A 17,740-nucleotide genomic window follows, 5' to 3' on the forward strand; every position below is an offset into this window, starting at 1 on the left:
TTAAGTGCAGCCTGTCTAGTCAGTTCAATCAAATCAACAGCTAATGTATATGAGCCCCAGTCTGTTGCCATTCTGTCGGTGGTGTGTGTCTTACTTGACAGGGACTTGTGGCAGCACCGTGTCAGAGCCAGCATACCGGAGCCTCGTTGAGGACGGCAACACCCGACCCCACAGAAATGATGGTGACAGGAGCGGAGGACGGAAAAGCGAGGAAAAGGTTGGAATGACGTCAGGAAGAGCTCATACGCGTTGCAGAGAAGAGGCTTGGTGGAGGAGCGAGTGAGGAGACGAACACAGTCAGCAGGAAATGAAGTTAAAAGTGTGCAGAAAATGAAAATGAATGGAGGAGACGGGACAACAGAGGTGGAGAGGGTAGCAGATAAAGGTCACAGTGACAGAGCGATGAGTCATCCAGCAGAGCACAGCAGCATCTCTCGCTGTTTCACACTATCACCCGCTCCACCATCTGTTTGTTTTGACAGCAAAAACCGAGATGACTGGCAGCAGATCACCCCTCCAACAACTAGAAAAAAAAAATCTATTATGTCATCTGGGTCTGAATATGCTGCAGGTATTGTTTTGAATGTTTTTTATTTGTGCGCCTGCATGTGTTTGAGTGCGTTTGTCTGAGATTGTTTTGTGTGTTTACATACAATACACATGTCTGGATGGGCAGTCCCACCTTGTCTACTCAGCTTGTGGCTGGAAACTGTAACTGATCAGCCAATCAGCATCCAGAATTAGTCAGAAGCACTAGCAACAGCATCATCACCCTTAGCAACCATCCTTCCCAGCTACCAATGGCATGGCTCTGCTACTGAACATGGAAATAACACATAACTGCAAGTCACAGAGAAAAATGCATTGTAGGTGGCAGGTGTGAGGGAAATCAAAAGTGTTATCTTATCTTCTATCATGTTTTGTATGTTAGGGACATTTGTAATCATTATTGTATTCATTTCAAAAGGGAGTGAGAGTCAACTGTTTTGGTTCACTCTCACAGTGTTGTTTGGCTCGGCTCAGCACCAACGGCAAACAGACAATTGTTTTTATTAATTGTGAACAAAGCGGATCATTTAGCAGTTAAAGATTTAGCACCTACGCAGTTGGTAGAGACCAAAAACAGAGCTGAGAGAGAATATTACCAGGTGGACACAAACACAACCATATCAACTTAAAGCTGATCATATGTCAATGTTGTATTGACACATTGTTTCTGTTGCCCCCCAAGTGACCCCACAACAAAAATAAAATCAGTCATTCCAACTTCCTAAAGATGTTAGAATATCCTTTAGTCATTAGTAAGTAAGTAAGATTTATTTATAAAGCGCTTTTCACAGACGTTAGTCACAAAGTGCTCAACAGGAGCAGAATTACAAACATAAAAAACACAATGTGACCATTTAAGGGCCAATAATTTACATTTAAAAATGCACAAAAAACAGAAAGTACAAAATTAAAACATAAAAGCAGGCCTAGGAGATGAGTTTTTACCCAAACGCCAGTCTAAACAGGTGTGTCTTGAGCTGATTTTTGAACGAGTTCACAGAAACAGCAAACCGTAGGGGTGCAGGCAGAGCCTTCCACAACCTTTGGTGCTACTGCCTCAAAAGCTCGGTCACCACGGGTCTTAAGGCGAGTGCGTGGGACAGACAGATAATTTAACATGTTTGACCTGAGTGCAGGGGCGGGTGAATGAGAGTGAAGTAGTTCAGCCACATATGTAGGAGAATTAGCTATTGCTGACACTCTGTGATCCTCTTACGCTGAGATCTGTGTATGTGTGCGCGTGCACATTCAATCTGCTGTTGGCATCATCTCCACTTGGACGTGCTGTTCAAATGGAGTCCCTGCGTGGTGAGACCCAACCCACCTGGGCAATACCCCGATCCTCTTCCAGACACACACTCAAAACAAACAGACACACAAAATGACGCACGACCCACACTCGCCCTTCTCAGAAGTCATGTGCACATAAACACTGATGATGTGATTGCAGACAGCTTGATACCTTCAGTGCACCTGAAGAGGGCCGAGTCTGTTCTACAGTCTCTTCAACTCGCTCGACAACCGTCCCTTGTTGCTATGGAGATTTCCCTGGTGAAGCGCCATGGCTGGCGGTGAGCTTTGATGACGTCATAGATATTTTTGTGATCTCAAAAGGCAGATATCTTTCACCAACATGTATAGTAGTAAAGCCAGAGAAAGAAAGAAAAAAAACAGCACAGAGCCAGGTAGATAAATAGTTTAAAAGGCGATACGAGTTGTCCATAATTGTGCTGCACTGATAAACATCTGGAGTATTTAGTCAACAACTATTACCACATATCCAATCACCTTAAAGAAAGGCGGTTTGGTACTCGTGGACACACAATAGCCTAGAGATGTGGCAGAGTTATTAGCGAGCTGGTGGGCTCACTGGAGCAATAAAGCACACTTGCTCATACACAGGATGACAGTGTGATGGCTATAAACGTCTGTTAGAATGTTAATATTTACCTCCTGCGGCATAGAGATGATATGAAGTTTTCCACTGGACTCATACACAGCTCAGGTCTCTTTAGGGTTCAGCCATGCAGCCTAATGTGTGGCAATAATGTGCTCTTGAAATTGGGTATCACTATTTCTTTTCCAAGCCAAATTTAAATCCCTGGTGATGTTGCAGTTATTAAATCTGTCAGACAGAAATAGAGCATTTTATTTGTCAATGTTTATTGCATTGATGTTTATAAATAGATGAAGTATACTCTCATAAAGAACTGGCCCAGTCACCCTGATACAGAGAGGTTCCCTTGCTCTGTCTGTTCAGCACAATTACGGTGGAGACTGTTGCTGCGAGCCAAACACCATAGGACTGTGTACGGCTCTGCATGAGAAACACTTATTAAACAGTGACAATTCAACAGCAGTGCCAACAGTATATTTATGGATGCTAATGCTCCGATTATCTTGTGAAATTAGATTAACATTGAACGATTACAGCTTTTATAATGCCACTATCGTATTTGTCATGCACAGAATCACATTTTGATATTGTAAAAGCACTGAAATCACTGGATCTTGTGTCCTACTGTAAACAATGGCATGCTTTTTTCACCTTTATCCTGTTGAATAATGAAATACAAATTGTATATCATTCACTCCAGTATGGTGTTGTTTCAAATGTCTCTAGTCATGACATAATCAAAACATACAGTACTCACACATATCAGGCAAGAAGGTCTGTAATTGGACCTAGATATTCTCCAAAACATAAATGAGTACCATTCTCTCAGTAATTGAGTGAAAACAGACTGCAGCTCCTCCAGAATAAAGACAGTACAACTCATAATCTCTTTATATGGGTCGTGTTTAAGATGGCACAGAATAACACAGAACAAATACTGGCATACACAGCCTCCCCCCTGACATTATTCTGCCCCATCTCCCAAAAAAACACCAGTGCACCCTGGGATAAAAGAGAGCCATTCACAGGCACATGGATATGTGTGAGTGTGTGTGTGTGTGCCTGTGTTTTGTGTGTACAGTGCATGCATGTCTCTCTATCTTTCTCTATGTGCAGAATAGCTGCAACTATCACACACACAGATATATATATTTTTTTGCTTTTTTTTTTTTTTTACATATTAGCAATACAGAGCACAATGAGCTAAGAAAAAGGCATATGGCTAACAGTCTTTGATTTGTATCACAGTTTCATATCAGAAAATCCCGGTTGGCCTCAGTTGTTGCCACTTTTGACTTGCCGCAAAAGCTGTTTGTCAGTTATTGTCCGTAATGTCATATCATTACCCAGAAATATGAAAACAGAATGTGTAAAGTACAGGAATTAAATGTGCTTTGCAAAATTGCTGGCTGTCCTTTTGGAGTTTATATAGAAAGCAGTATGGAGAAATGTCCATAACACAGTTCCAGCTGAATTCTGTCACTGCCTGAATCAGTCTCGATCTTTGATGCTTCCACTCACAGTGCGTTAACTTCAGAAGAGAAGCAGTCCGGAAACTGCAGCTACAAAGCTGTATGTAGAACATGTTATATGTCTGTTTTTAGTCATTCTTGCGATTGCATTCAATTCAGTGGTTGGGGGGGCTGGTATGCAGTCCACGAGGACAGCAGTTAGGAGGAGTGTAAGGGAAGAAAAATGTATCCAGTTGAGTTCTGTCTAAGCTCTTAAATTTAGCCAATCTGGCCCAACAGGAAGACCAGCGTCATTGTGCCCCTAAAGAGAAAAAAGGGTCACTACAGGTTAATGGGTAATCTATAAAGCTTTAAACTGAGCAAACATTTCTAAGAAAATATCAGTGAATGTTAGTTGAAATGTCACAATGTCACATTTATTTTTCTTATCAAATGGAGTCTGATTACCTAAATGTGAGGCGGTATAATTGCGGTCAGAGGTTCCAGAAGGTTTGTGCAGAAAAATGGAACGACCTTCACCTGAGAGAGAGTGAGAGTGAGAGTGTGTGAGAGAGAGAGAGAGAGAGAGAGAGAGAGAGAGAGAGAGAAGAAAAAGCAAAATTGTTAGAGCCACACAGCATAGCCAGACCCATCAAACCAAGGCTGCTCCTCTTCTCCCTGCTTTCTCATTACCACTCGTGCAAAACTCAAACAAACTGTAAACACTGTCAGTTCAGACGGCGAGGAGAGGAGGGGAGAGGAGGGGACGGCAACTTTTGGATAAGAGAGTCTCCAAAGGTCCTGTAACAAGGGTAACATTTTACTAGAACTGTCCCCACTGACACATTTTCCATTAAGCTGTTTTTGAGTGAAGCAGATGTGCATCATAACTGCTCACCCACTGCAATTTACTCTGTATAAGAGCAACAACTAAATGCCTACACTGTAATAAATTTAAGAAAGAGGAGCAGAGGTTAGGAGAGGTAATTGGAGTTTGTTAAGAAACAAATGTGAGACTGGATTAAGCTTCAGAGATACACATTAGCAAAGGGGGGGAAGGGTAAAAATAGAAAAGACGAATGTGCATGGTAAAGTGCCTTATTTTAATAAAATAGCTTCAAGACTGACCAATCCAGTTCAATGTTGAACAAGTAGCTCCTGTCTCCTCCATAATACATCTTGCTCACTGATCAATAGATCAGTGTTTCTCCTCACTGAAGCTTTTATGTGACCTAAGAAATGAGTAGGCAATTTAACTGATGACCAATACGGAGTTTTTCACTGGAAATATATGAAGTCAAGATCAGGGGTCAAAACGGAAAAGAATAATCAATGAAGAGGTCATTCATTCTGTGGGACCTCCCACTTTGCCTTCAGGGTAAGCCAGTTAATGAGACTGCACTATTTTCACTCAACCATGACTGGAGAGGTAAACATATAGTATTTGTATACTTCCACACACATGTGCCCACAAGCACAAGTTCAAGTGCACACAGTCAAACTAAATAGATTCAGAACATGGCTGCTTGACAGATTCCCCAATCCTGCCCTTTTAAAATTGTATCTCCCTCATCTCTATTTGAATTAGAGTAGTTACTGTCAGTAAACCTATATTGCAAAGCAGTTTCAAAGACAAGAGTGATGTACAGAAAAAATTATTTTCAATGGGCCTTAATCCAAATTCACATACTGAATCTACAATAAAGATGAATTGTTATAAACATGCGAGTGATAATTTGCTGTTTTTAGCAAATAAAATACAGGAAAACCCCTGAAAAGGACCACAATCTGCAACAGCTCAGAATGTAGTTAACAATGGTGTCAAACCAGAAGCTTTCGCTTCCTGCAGCCTGTTATCTCGTGGTTATTTGACCTCTGTGACTCTTTGATATCAATGGCAAAGGAAGACAACGGTCACAAGGCAGGTGAGCCACCTGATCTGTTAGGAGATGATGGCCACCAGGGAGCATCATTGAGACAAGATGGGCCTGTTGCCCGTGTTTATTTCATAGACCAAGTCAGCTGTATGTTAAATGCCCCCCCCCCCCCCCCCCCCCCCCACACCCACACCCCACCCCCATGACACTAAACAGAAAAACCTACACACTCAGGCTGATGGAGGTCTAAATGTGCACACCTGCAACTTGTTGGACATCAGTATATTGTTAGCATTAATACAAGTTATGACAAAAAAAATGTTGTCATATTTTGTGATACTGAGTAAAACAGTAATTGTAGGAACTGTTTGACCTGCACCTGTGAGGTGTAACTCAAACAGATACATTTATCTAGATACATATGACCTGCTTGAATTGCCTAAAAAACAAACAAACACTGGTTTCATGGCTAAAGGTAAAGGGGTAGTTCATACTCTTTATGAACTACCCCTTTACGTTTAGCCAGGGGCATGACAGGGATCAGAACCTACCAGTTGTATCAGTGGGAGAACAGCAGCCTCTGCTGAGCGACCCCAGTAGCGCACTCAAGACAGCCAGACACAAAGCGCTCCCAGTCCATTCATAATTCCTCACGCGCCGACTCTCCTTCCACCTCTCCCGGCTCATCGCCTCTGAGTTGTGCCTGCTTCATTTTGTGCGGGCAGCGCAAGGTGGCAATTTGTAAACAGACCATCTTACTTCAATTTTTATTTGTGTCAATGCCAAAGTCACTGAGTGAGCTTGTTGGTTGTAGTGGCGCTGGGCATGTCTGGTCGTGTATTTTTACGCACGCAAAGCGTGACGACAGAACACTCTTATTAGAGACCGAGGACAAGCTTTTCAGACGAGAATCTTAAAATAAGCTTCCAAGCCACCTGGAAGGTTACTGTGGAAACAAGGGTGCCATGGCAATGGTGACTGGGGTTACCGCGGAAACCACCATCGCCATGGCGACTGCATCACTGCGGGCTATATTTGAGGCATCCAAAGAGAAAGCTCCATCTTTGATCGCTGTGTGTGCGTGAAAGAGGGCTGTGTTTCTCCGCTTTTACGTGTGTCTGGCACCAACGATGAGACACCGACAGTCGGCGTGCTCCTGTGTTTATATGGTGCCGTTTACACATTAAATAGCCTAGTGGGGCAGTCCATATCAAGGAATTAAAGGGGATTCTTTTTTTTAAGACAGTAGCATTTGGACTAGACTTTAACAATAAAGGCATATCACAGAACGGTCTAATTGAGATAATATATGCAGAACTATGTTTTCAGTGTTTAAACACACATTTTTAAATGATTCTGAATAATGATTATGGCTATGACTGACGGATCACGGCTCATAAGGCATGTTAATACAGCGTGAGTTTTCTTCGAGTAACATACATTTGTACTCATCCTTCACAGTTATAAAGCCTATATGTTGTGATTAAAATATTGGCTATTGCACAATAATAGGCCTAATAATGGGAGCTCTTTCTCTCCAAGCGCGAAAGGAAAACAGAATTTCGAATTCAGATCACCGACATGGAACATCCTGATTCTATTAATGGAGCACAAAGCAGCGTCTCTGAACAGACAGGGATTGCTCTCTTTCTTTCTTCGTCTGATAGCGCAGCTTCTGTGGTGCGCAGCGACAGAAGCAGCTGTGTTTACGCACCACCCCTTCCTGTGTTCAGGGCCACGGCTCTATAATTGGCTACACGTCGGTGAAAATCTTTTTGTTTACATCCACACAATTCTGCGAGTTGATTTGCGTGGTAGTGAGGAAGTTGGGCGGCTGCTTGAACGTGCTGTTGATGCCATGCTCCTCTATCACCATATACTCGCTCTTGCTAAGCGAGGAAGAGGAGCGTGTCTTCTTCAGCTCCTCTGTGTCATTTAGCGGCTGACAGCTGCCCACGTGCAGGTACTGTGCCTGCTCTTCTCCCTCCGTCTCTCTGTGGTAGAAGTAGTTGAAATTTGAGACAATGACAGGTACAGGCAGGGCAATAGTCAGCACACCAGCGATGGCGCACAGAGACCCCACGATCTTTCCCCCGATTGTCACGGGGTGCATGTCTCCATATCCCACGGTGGTCATGGTGACAACAGCCCACCAGAATGCATCCGGGATGCTGCTGAAACCCGAATCTGGGTCGTCTACCTCAGCAAAGTAGACGGCACTTGAGAAGAGGATGACACCGATGAACAAGAAGAAGATTAGCAGGCCCAGCTCACGCATACTGGCCTTCAGAGTCTGTCCTAAAATTTGGAGCCCTTTGGAATGACGCGAGAGTTTGAAGATGCGAAAAACCCGAACGAGCCTGATTACGCGCAGAATGGCTAATGACGTGGCCTGCTGTCCGTTTCCTTGCCTCTCTGCCAGCTCTGTGCCCAGAGTGATGAAATACGGAATGATGGCCACAATGTCAATAATGTTCATAATGTTTTTGGAGAACGTGGCTTTACTAGGACATGCAAAGAAGCGCACCAGCAGCTCGAAGGAGAACCAGATGATACACAACGTCTCCACAACAAAGAACGGGTCAGAGAAGGGGCTGGTGAAATAGGAGAGTGTGCCATTAAACTCAGGTGTAATGGTGATCCGATCCCTGTTATCGTCCCTGAACTCCGGCAATGTCTCTAAGCAGAAGATGACAATGGAGATGAGAATGACCAGGACAGACACTATCGCTATGCCCCGTGCGGGACCCGAGCTTTCTGGGTATTCAAAAAGCAGCCACACCTGTCTTTGGAATTCATTCTCTGGCAACGGCCGCTCCTCCTCCTTTATAAAGCCCTCATCCTCCCTAAACTTCTCCATAGCCTCCTCACCCAGCTCATAGAAGCGGATCTCCTCAGAGAAAATGTCAATTGGCACATTAACGGGTCTCCTGATGCGCCCGCCAGACTGGTAGTAATAAAGAATGGCATCAAAGCTTGGTCGGTTTCGATCGAAAAAGTACTCGTTCCTGAGAGGATCAAAGTACCTCATCCTCTTCTTGGGGTCCCCCAGCAGAGTCTCTGGAAACTGGGAGAGAGTCTTGAGTTGCGTCTCGAAGCGTAACCCTGAGATGTTGATGACGACTCTCTCGCAGCATTCGTGATCCGGTTCATATCGGTCCAGAGAGTGGTGGCCCGGGAGAGCCACCGACTCTTCTAGCATGTTGTCACACGCGACAACAGTCATCACGTCGGCCTCTGTCTCTATGTATCCGTGGTTCACGAGGTTGTCGCCCCGGGTTTTGGTTGCGCTCGGCGGGGGTGATTGCAGGAGGCTGAGGTGGTCGTCCATGCGCGGTTGAAGAGGCATTCAGGGGCGGCCGCCTCGCCCCCTCCACGAACCCCGGTCACCCACAGCCGCCACCACAGCCTCTTCTCCTCCACCGTCTCTCTCACTTTCTCCCTGCGCTTCACTTTCACTCTCTACTGTTGCTGTTCCCGCCCACGAGGAACGAGCTGGGTTTATAAACAGGCCATCCACCCGCCCATGGCGCGCCAGCGCTGGGTACCTTTCCTTGTCCTCCGCCAATCGCAGGACGCAGCGATATACACAAGAAGCAACAGACGGGCGTCATTCAACTCCATCGTTTGGGCGTGCCCGCCTCCATCTGTCCCCCTCTCCGTCTTGTAGACACGCGCTTCAGCACCCACACAACAGTCATATTTAAACAAGGTCATTGCCCACAGATAGGGCATTTTCAAATAGGCTACTCATAAATATATCAGAGCCTAATTCTTTTTTCGGGACATTCTTAAAAGACACACCAGCACCACGTGTTAGACTATAGCTTTTCTTCACCCAAGAAACATATTTAGGTGTGCGATGGTATAATTAAATGCGTTTGGAAATGGACTATTGCACTTAATTCTGCCGTCGTTAGTTTATTAATTACGTACAAAAAAATCCATCTGAGACCTGAAGTTGCCCATAATGCCCTTAATGCCTGCGTCCCAAACGTGTGAGTGAAGAGGAGTAAACACGGCAGCGGAGAGAACAGCTCGATGTGAGAGATAGAAATGTGTTGTTCAAGTAAAATAAGACCAACTTTGTCGTAAAACAAGTATGATCTAAAGAAATACAAATTAACATGACATCAAGGAACACACAATCCATGTCATATTTAAGGGCTAATATTGTGAATGTCAGAAGGGAAACTACAGTACACAGCATCACTGGTCCTGTGACAGATGTGATCAGATATAATCAGGAGAGAGAGAGAGAGAGAGAGAGAGAGAGAGAGAGAGAGAGAGAGATAGAGACCTTGCCTTTCCCATCTGAAACGTGACTTTTTTTTTTACTTTCTCGGATTATTAGATGCACTGTGCCCTTTAGCCTTTCCAACCATTGTTTTAAATGTCATGATATTCAGCCCTAAAAGTGACAAGTATCCCCGAATGTATTATCATGATACATGCAAATGCCAGAAATAGGACGTATATGTCATTTTAGCAATAATAAAAACAATGTGATGATTCTTCACAAGCAGTTTGGGGAAGTATCAATTTCTAAACTGACCACAAAAAGTTTTCTTAGTCACCTGTTATTGCTTCAGTTGTCTCCTCTAATTGCTCAACTTAGTTGGCAAACATTTGTATTTTGGTTGCAGGGACTTTCTGCCCCTGGGGGTTGCTGTCCAAGGTGCTGAAATAAAAAAAAACTGTGAGAGTTACCAGGGACCACGAGTTTTTTATTTTTACAAAAACATGAAATTCTCACCTGCAGGTGGAAATAATTTCCTTAATTAAATCAACCTGAATGGGAGGAGCCAAAGCATTACAGTAACTACACTAAAGCTTGATGGAGAAGACAAGAGGTCAGAGAAGACTTACAGACGTTAGCGGCTATCTGTAATCTGTAGCTCGTCAAGCTGATCATAAATGCTGTGCTCATGAATTATATATATATATAAAACACCTGTGGCTTCTATTTTTATTTCCATTTTGACCTGAGTATTATAGTTTTTCACTAAAGCTGGGAGGTGTGCTGAAAACAAAGTGTTTCATTGGCTCCACTTTTTTAAAGATTTAATTTGAGGGTGGTCTAGTGGCCTATGCTTAACACGCCAACAACAAACAGGGGTCAAGCACAGCTCAGGACCTTTGTAGCAGGTCCTTGATCAGGGCTTCACAATCCATCCAGTGTTTTCAGTTACAGAATCTGCTCAAACCAAATTTTCTTTCTCATTAGCTGCCTAATGACTTAACAGTTATCGCTTCATTTGTAGAACAGGATCATGTTTTGCCACAAATGTTCAAACAAACATGTTCCCATTTTCCTCATCCTCTTTGTTCCAGTATTCTTAAATCAGAACAATGAGGATGAATGGATAATTACTGTACATGTGTAGATTGTTCCTTTATGATAAGAACTTGATCACCTGCATGGACAGTTTGTGGAGAGGGGTTTCCTCAATATGTAGATAAGCCCACACATTTTCACAAGGTTAGAGAAAATAAGAACAATTCCCCAAAGTGAGGACATTGTGCTGGTCCTCGCTTTTATAAAGAGCTGCTCTGGGTTTGAGGATGAATATAGTCAGTGAAATGTCTTCATGAATAAATATTACTACCAAACACTTGTGTATGCTCCCCTGTGTGTGTGTGTGTGTGTGTAGGTTGGTAGGTGGTGGTGGATATGTGAGCCGAGAATAAAATGAGAGAAAGCATGAAAGTTGACTGGTTACTGAGCTAAATCTACTCCACAAAGAAAATACCAGAAATCAAGAGTTTCATAAAACCAGCTCTCTTTCAGTCTGCTGCTCTGATGACTATAACCAAAGGAGTCACATTTCACCTTCATTATTTATACACCATGTAGTGCATGCAAATCAACAAGTGGAGGGAAGACAATATCAAAGGGAGGATCGGAGGAAAGAGACCTCAGGCTGATTGTGAGGGATGACTGTTTGCTGCTCATGAACATCTGCTTCCTCCAGATTAAATTAAATGAGCATTGAATGAATGGACTAATCTGAGAAGTCTCCCTTTAACATGGGCAATGCGTGGCAACACCCAATCTGACACATACAGTCACACTAAACACACCCACATACAAAAACTTGTACTATACTTGTATATTGCATTTAATTACATTTATTCCTTGCAGGCAGGCATACCCTATAATGACTAACCAATCTTGACCCTGAAGTGTACATTTTAAACGTTGCAACAGTGGGGCACCATTAGTGGTTTTAACCAAATGAAAGGTAATAAATAAATAACGTTATAACAAATAGTTCACCTTATGCAGACCAGCCTTTGGTTCCAGAAGGGAAGAGAGTCACCAGAGAGAGAAACAAATACAGATACAAATACAAAGGGGTATATTACTGCATTTCCACTGCACTTGTTTAAGCTATTGCTACTAGTTACCTTTCACTAACTTAAAGGGGACATATAAGTACAATCTCCTATATTCAGTGATTATGCACACATATTTGGGTATTTTGAGTTCCTACTAACCCACAAACTGTGAAATAAGACAACCCAGCCTGTTTTGCAGATCAAAAAACATGATTCAACAATCCATTCAGATTTGGCTCCCCTTCTACGTCACATGCAGGCTCATTATCAGTATATACAAATGACGGCTTGAGAACAATATTCTCAAGCCATGCACCCTGAGACTGTATATAAGAAATGGACGTAGTCATTTTGTGACATCACCCATTGGTTTGTGGACTGCCGTTTTGAAGCTTTGAGTTAGGCCCTTTGGCCGTCGCCATCTTGGATTACACAGCACAATTCTATGGTTGTCATAAAAATAAATGTATGATTAAATAGAAGAAATACAGAGGACAAAATTAAAATGAGATAACAAATAGGTTGCAGTGACAGTTCCCCTCTCTGGGTCTAAGTGTTAAAATTCTGACAATTCTATACCTACAGTATATGCATGACAATGACTGGTGAGGACTGTAACTCTGCTACATTCAGTGTAGACTCTGTTTTCCTATTGAGGCCACATTCAAGCTGTCTTGTATTAAAAGGGCCAGTCGGTCCACAGGGAAAGAGCTCAGAGACAGCCAAAGGGCCTTTTAATGTGGTTTTGACTCTCCATGTTAAATATAGGACCACCCCAACTCCCTTATTAACCTACGAAATTAGGCTACCCTGCACATTGCACTTGAATGCCTCAAACTGGAATGTGGCTGACTGAAAGGCATTGAAACAGGCCCAAAGAGCATGTGAGGGGGAAGTGGGTCATTTTGGAGGAAGAACAGCTCAGCTGGCTGAGGTCATAGACATCTGGTTGCACTTGAGAAAATGGGCTGGTTTGGATGTTCTGCAAGGGATGCACAGCAGCATCCATTCACACAGTTCCTGGAAAAAGGGTGAAGGTAAAGTCTTTAAGAGAAAACTAAGGGTGGGGATCATGATCATCATCTGGCAAACCTGTCCTAGCGTCTGCCGATCAGCGTTTATGTGGGGTTTTACTGTAAGCTCTGACCCCACAAGTAGATTTGCATTAGTTTCTCTCAAAAAGCATTTGCTTTCAGGCCATCGCCACAGGAAATATTAACATTTGCTCCATTACCACTGACCACACTATTGCCACCATACAACTGTAATGGAACATTTATTTTTGTTGTTTGTCTTATTTGCTTTCCTTGTATCTAATTAGGCTATGCCACTGCCCATCCAGCCGAGCCAATGATTTCTTTCCTCTTAGGGTATTTGTGGGAGTTCATTTTTCTCTTCACAATGAGTCCCATGTTGATGACATGCCAATTTACTTGTGCACCAATTGTGCTAGTTTAACAAAGTTGCCTCTAATAGCATAAAACAGCCATTCTAGTGGCTCTGCGAGGCTGTATTTAGGCACAGTGGTGCTTTGAGCTAAATGCTTACGTCAGCATGATGACATACTGTATATTCTGAAAGTATAATGATTAACATGTTCATCATCTTAGTTTAGCATTTTAGAAAGCTAAAATGTTGGTGCCAAACACAAAGCACAGCTGAAGCTGATGGGGATGTCATTAGTTTGCAGGTGGGACAAATTAAGCTAATATTTTGACCTGATGGTGGCGCTAGAGACAAAGTCAGGGGATCAACAAAGCCGGTAGAATTCATTATCTGGGAACCATGCATGTCTGTTTTGTGCCAACCCATCCTGTGGATGATGAGATATACCACAAGATATGTGAAAACTCTAATGTGCTTGTGGCGCTAGTGGAAAAATCACAAGGTCACCAAAGTCGGATTCAGCCATAAATTCCATGGCAATCAATCCAATAGTTTCTGAGGTATTTCATTCATGGCCGGAGCGATGAACAGACATTGGCATGGCTGTGATGGTGCAGAGACATCCCGGATGTCTGTGTGGCTCTGGAAATAAATGTCCCTTGATCACATCTCTCTTGAGCTGTGGAGAAAGTTTAAGTGCTTCTCTGATTATATTCCCTCGGGAGAGGCCTTAGGGAATGACAGGCGGACTAATGTCAGAGAAAGAGACGGACAGACAGTCATCTTTTATTCATTAAGGGACAGCGACTCTAATTTATAAGGTGTCTGAGTCATGCCATCCATTTAGCTACAGAAAATTTATATTTGTAAAGTAACCTTTTACATTTTTCTGCAGTGTTTTTTTGTTTACAATGAAAAAGTTAATTCATGTTAGAAGTGATTTGCATAGCAATATTTTTATTGCTAATGAACTGGCCTAACTGATGAAAAGCGCTATTGTGAGATTCAACATGAGTCTTTGTTATTACTAGACAACTAAATCCATCAGTAATATATACGATGAATTATATCCAGTTTCTAATCATTCCACTTTTACAAGCAATGTCTTCCTGTTACTCAGCCAGTGACATGCCCTCAACTCCAACATCCTCTTCCTATCCACATACACAGACAGTAAAAGCACACAGGGTTGCTGTAATCTCAATATTCAAAAATGAAGGGGAGGCCCATAAGGACATTGCACCTGTGTGTGGATGAATTAATCAACCGTTCATATTAGCATAACTATAGATATTAGGGCCAGAGTGCAGCTGCACAGGACAGAGGAGGCAGACAGGAGGAGAAGCAGAGAGGGGGAGAGGGCCATCTGTAAAACAAAACCTGACAGGCCAGGTCCTGCTGTAACCCCGGCAACAGAGAGAGGGATGAGGGGAGAGGGAGGAGCACGGCTGGAGCTCGGCTGGCTGTGGCACTCTGTTGTTGTTTGAGCCTGATGATCATGTCTGCATGCTGAGCGGAGACAAAGAGATAAACAGATAGTGGGCGTAATTGACAGCATGCATGTGGAGCACCACACGTGGTTTCACCGAACCAAATCTACAGATAAGATCAGTCTTTGCTTGGTTCTACTTTTTCTGTCTTGAAACGAACTTTTCCGCTTAAAAGGCATGTGCTTTTTTTGGGGTCGTAATGATAGGGTTTCTGGACAGTTCCTGCATGACTGGAGTGTAACAAAACTATGGAGATGTAGCAGTAGGCGAAACGTATACATAATAGATACAGTTCCACCAGACTATATCAGCTGCAGCAGCAATGGAGCGGGGGCTTCCCTGCTTGACACACCAACCATCAGTTCCATTTAGATACAGACGGCTGAAGATGCTTGAACTGAGGACTGAATGTGTTATCCATATTATAGCTCTGGAGACCAAGTAGGGCTTTGATGAACTACAGAGCCTTATACAGCACGTCTATGAATTAGAGTGTTTTCTCCGTGTTCTGCCCTGGACCCTACTGAGTAACCAAATCTTTCTCAGTCTGAAAAGTCAGAATGAATAACAGTTACAACCACGAGAACAGCTGCTGCATAATTGCATTACACGACAGTCACTTCATTTGTCAGTCTATAAAATATAAACCAGTGTGTTCTGTCCCTTGGTGGCAGATCTGCAAAGAACTGGGGAAGCCATGTTCGTGGGACTCTCGGGATTAGAAAAGCATTAATGTGAAAGCCCCAGACTCCTCTCTTGACATTGCTCACACTTTGATTTCTCACATCATCTTCTCCTCCATGTCTCTCACCTCCACTCATTCCTTTCCACACCTTATAATCTTTTTCTTATCTGCCTAACTTTTTAACGTTCTGATCCTCTCCTTAGAGGCGTCTCCTTTTTTAGTCCCTGCTGCATTTTCTTTTTCTTACTTTCCTGAGAACAAAGGGTACAAATACACTATATTTTCCTTGTATATAATACTTAATAATACATTGCTTTTCTGCAATATGTCCTTATTTGACACTGATCTGAAAAAGTAGACAGAAGGGATAATTGGCCAAAATTATGATATTAATGAAGAAAAAACTATATCAAAACTTACTGATTAATGTCACGCAATAATCTTATTACGTATTTAGAAATTGCCACAGCAGCTCAGTTGTTTTTTATTTTTTAACTACTTGGGTTGGTAAAAGCTAGAAGTAAAAAGCTTATGTTATAGGTTTTAAACAAATTACACCAAGAGGGGTATTTACTGATGTATAATATGTCAGAACAAAACATTAAAATCTCTTAAACTTGTGTTAACCATGTAACAATTTACCTTACTATGAAAACCTAAGGAGAATTATAGCCCACACCCAGAGTCCCATAAGTTCCAAAGTTTCTTTATTCAATTTAAATAGTCCGATGATAAATACATATCTGAGGCCAAAAATAATATTATTGACAAGTGGCGAGGCAACGCTGTTGAGTAATCTGTCGAACCCACGCTATCTCACCAAAGTCCGTTTAGCTGGTGGGTCTTTTCTTACAGTGGTCCAGTGAAGTTTCCCAATATACAATCCACAAAGTTTGATTTTGATCCTTTGCTGTACAATTGCCAGGAAATCTTGCTCCTTTCCCGCAAAAAACCGAGTTGCTTCCCCTGTCTGTGCGCTCCAAAGTCAGTAGGCTTCATTCTCTGGGGACCCTAAATGTTTGTACAAGATTTTCTGCCAATCCGTTCAGCAAATATTGAGATATTTCCCGGGATAACTGAAGGTTATGATCTGCTTGATTCATTCTCAGGGGACCATAAGGATACAAATATTTCATGGCAATCCATCCAACAGCTGCTGAGATATTTCAGTCTGGATTAAAGTGGTGTACCGACAGACATACAACTGGCAAACAGACATTGCCATCCAGAGAGCTATGCTAGTTACAAAAACACACATGCTGCTACTTTCAATGTGAGACCTCTTTCCCACCTTGTAATGGCATCAATATGTGGAAGGGTCACTTAACACAATATGAATAGAAGCTAGTTGAAGTATAAATACATGATAGAGGACTTTAAGGAGGGATAACATTCACTGTAGGCCACCCTTCAGCTCCATTTCCATATTCCTCGTTGGTGGCTTTCTCCCGCTGTGTATTTTACAAATAGATGAAAAGGGGAAAGGAAGGTGTTTGGTCCCCAGGGTGTGCGCATATGTGTGTGAGTGAGTGTGTGGTGTGTGCTTGAGTGATACCATGGGAGGTCTAATATCTTTTCAAAGCCTGCCTGGACTCCACAGAGGCCGAGGCAATAAGTCATTAATAGAACACACACACACACACACACGCACACACTGTGGCTGGAGCTCCTTGGTGGCCTCTCTGGCCATACATCCTTGTTAAGTGGGCCAACCTGTCTTTGCCAACAGCAACTGTGTGAACACGCACTTTTCTCCTTAGTTTTCTTAGCTTCCTTCCATCTCACTCTTTACCTCTCAACATCACTGTATGTGAATCGTGTGGCGTCTATTTTTGCAGCATAGCTACCAATCTCTTAATTATCGGAGCTCTGCAGTACATCTTGTGAATGCATGCGAGTGTGTATGTAGAGGACATGTAAGGAATCCGTTAAATAATTGGTAGTCCCCTTGAGCACGAGGCCATACAGGAAACTCTAGTCGTGCAGATTCAGCAGCCTTATTTAATGAATTTACTTTCATTAACATATTACAACACGCGTGACTAGCTAGATGTCGAGATAGG

At 42.8% G+C, this 17,740-nt stretch overlaps 1 protein-coding gene across 1 annotated transcript; it reads right to left on the reverse strand.

Annotated features, from left to right (window-relative positions):
• Window positions 1-7,527: 7,527 nt before the first annotated feature.
• Window positions 7,528-9,123, reverse strand: LOC142949585 (potassium voltage-gated channel subfamily A member 3). Its single transcript, XM_076091314.1, has one exon. The coding sequence runs from the start codon at window positions 9,121-9,123 to the stop codon at window positions 7,528-7,530; it is 1,596 nt and encodes a 531-aa protein (XP_075947429.1).
• Between the last annotated feature and the right edge of the window lie 8,617 nt (window positions 9,124-17,740).

Source organism: Anarhichas minor, unplaced genomic scaffold (assembly GCF_050575085.1).
Source record: "Anarhichas minor isolate MPS153535 unplaced genomic scaffold, ASM5057508v1 ptg000003l, whole genome shotgun sequence".
In the NCBI taxonomy this organism is placed as follows: domain Eukaryota; kingdom Metazoa; phylum Chordata; class Actinopteri; order Perciformes; family Anarhichadidae; genus Anarhichas; species Anarhichas minor.

Coding starts and splice junctions, on each gene's coding strand:
- LOC142949585 (XM_076091314.1), bottom strand. CDS start 9,123: ATGCCTCTTCAACCGCGCATGGACGACCACCTCAGCCTCCTGCAATCA.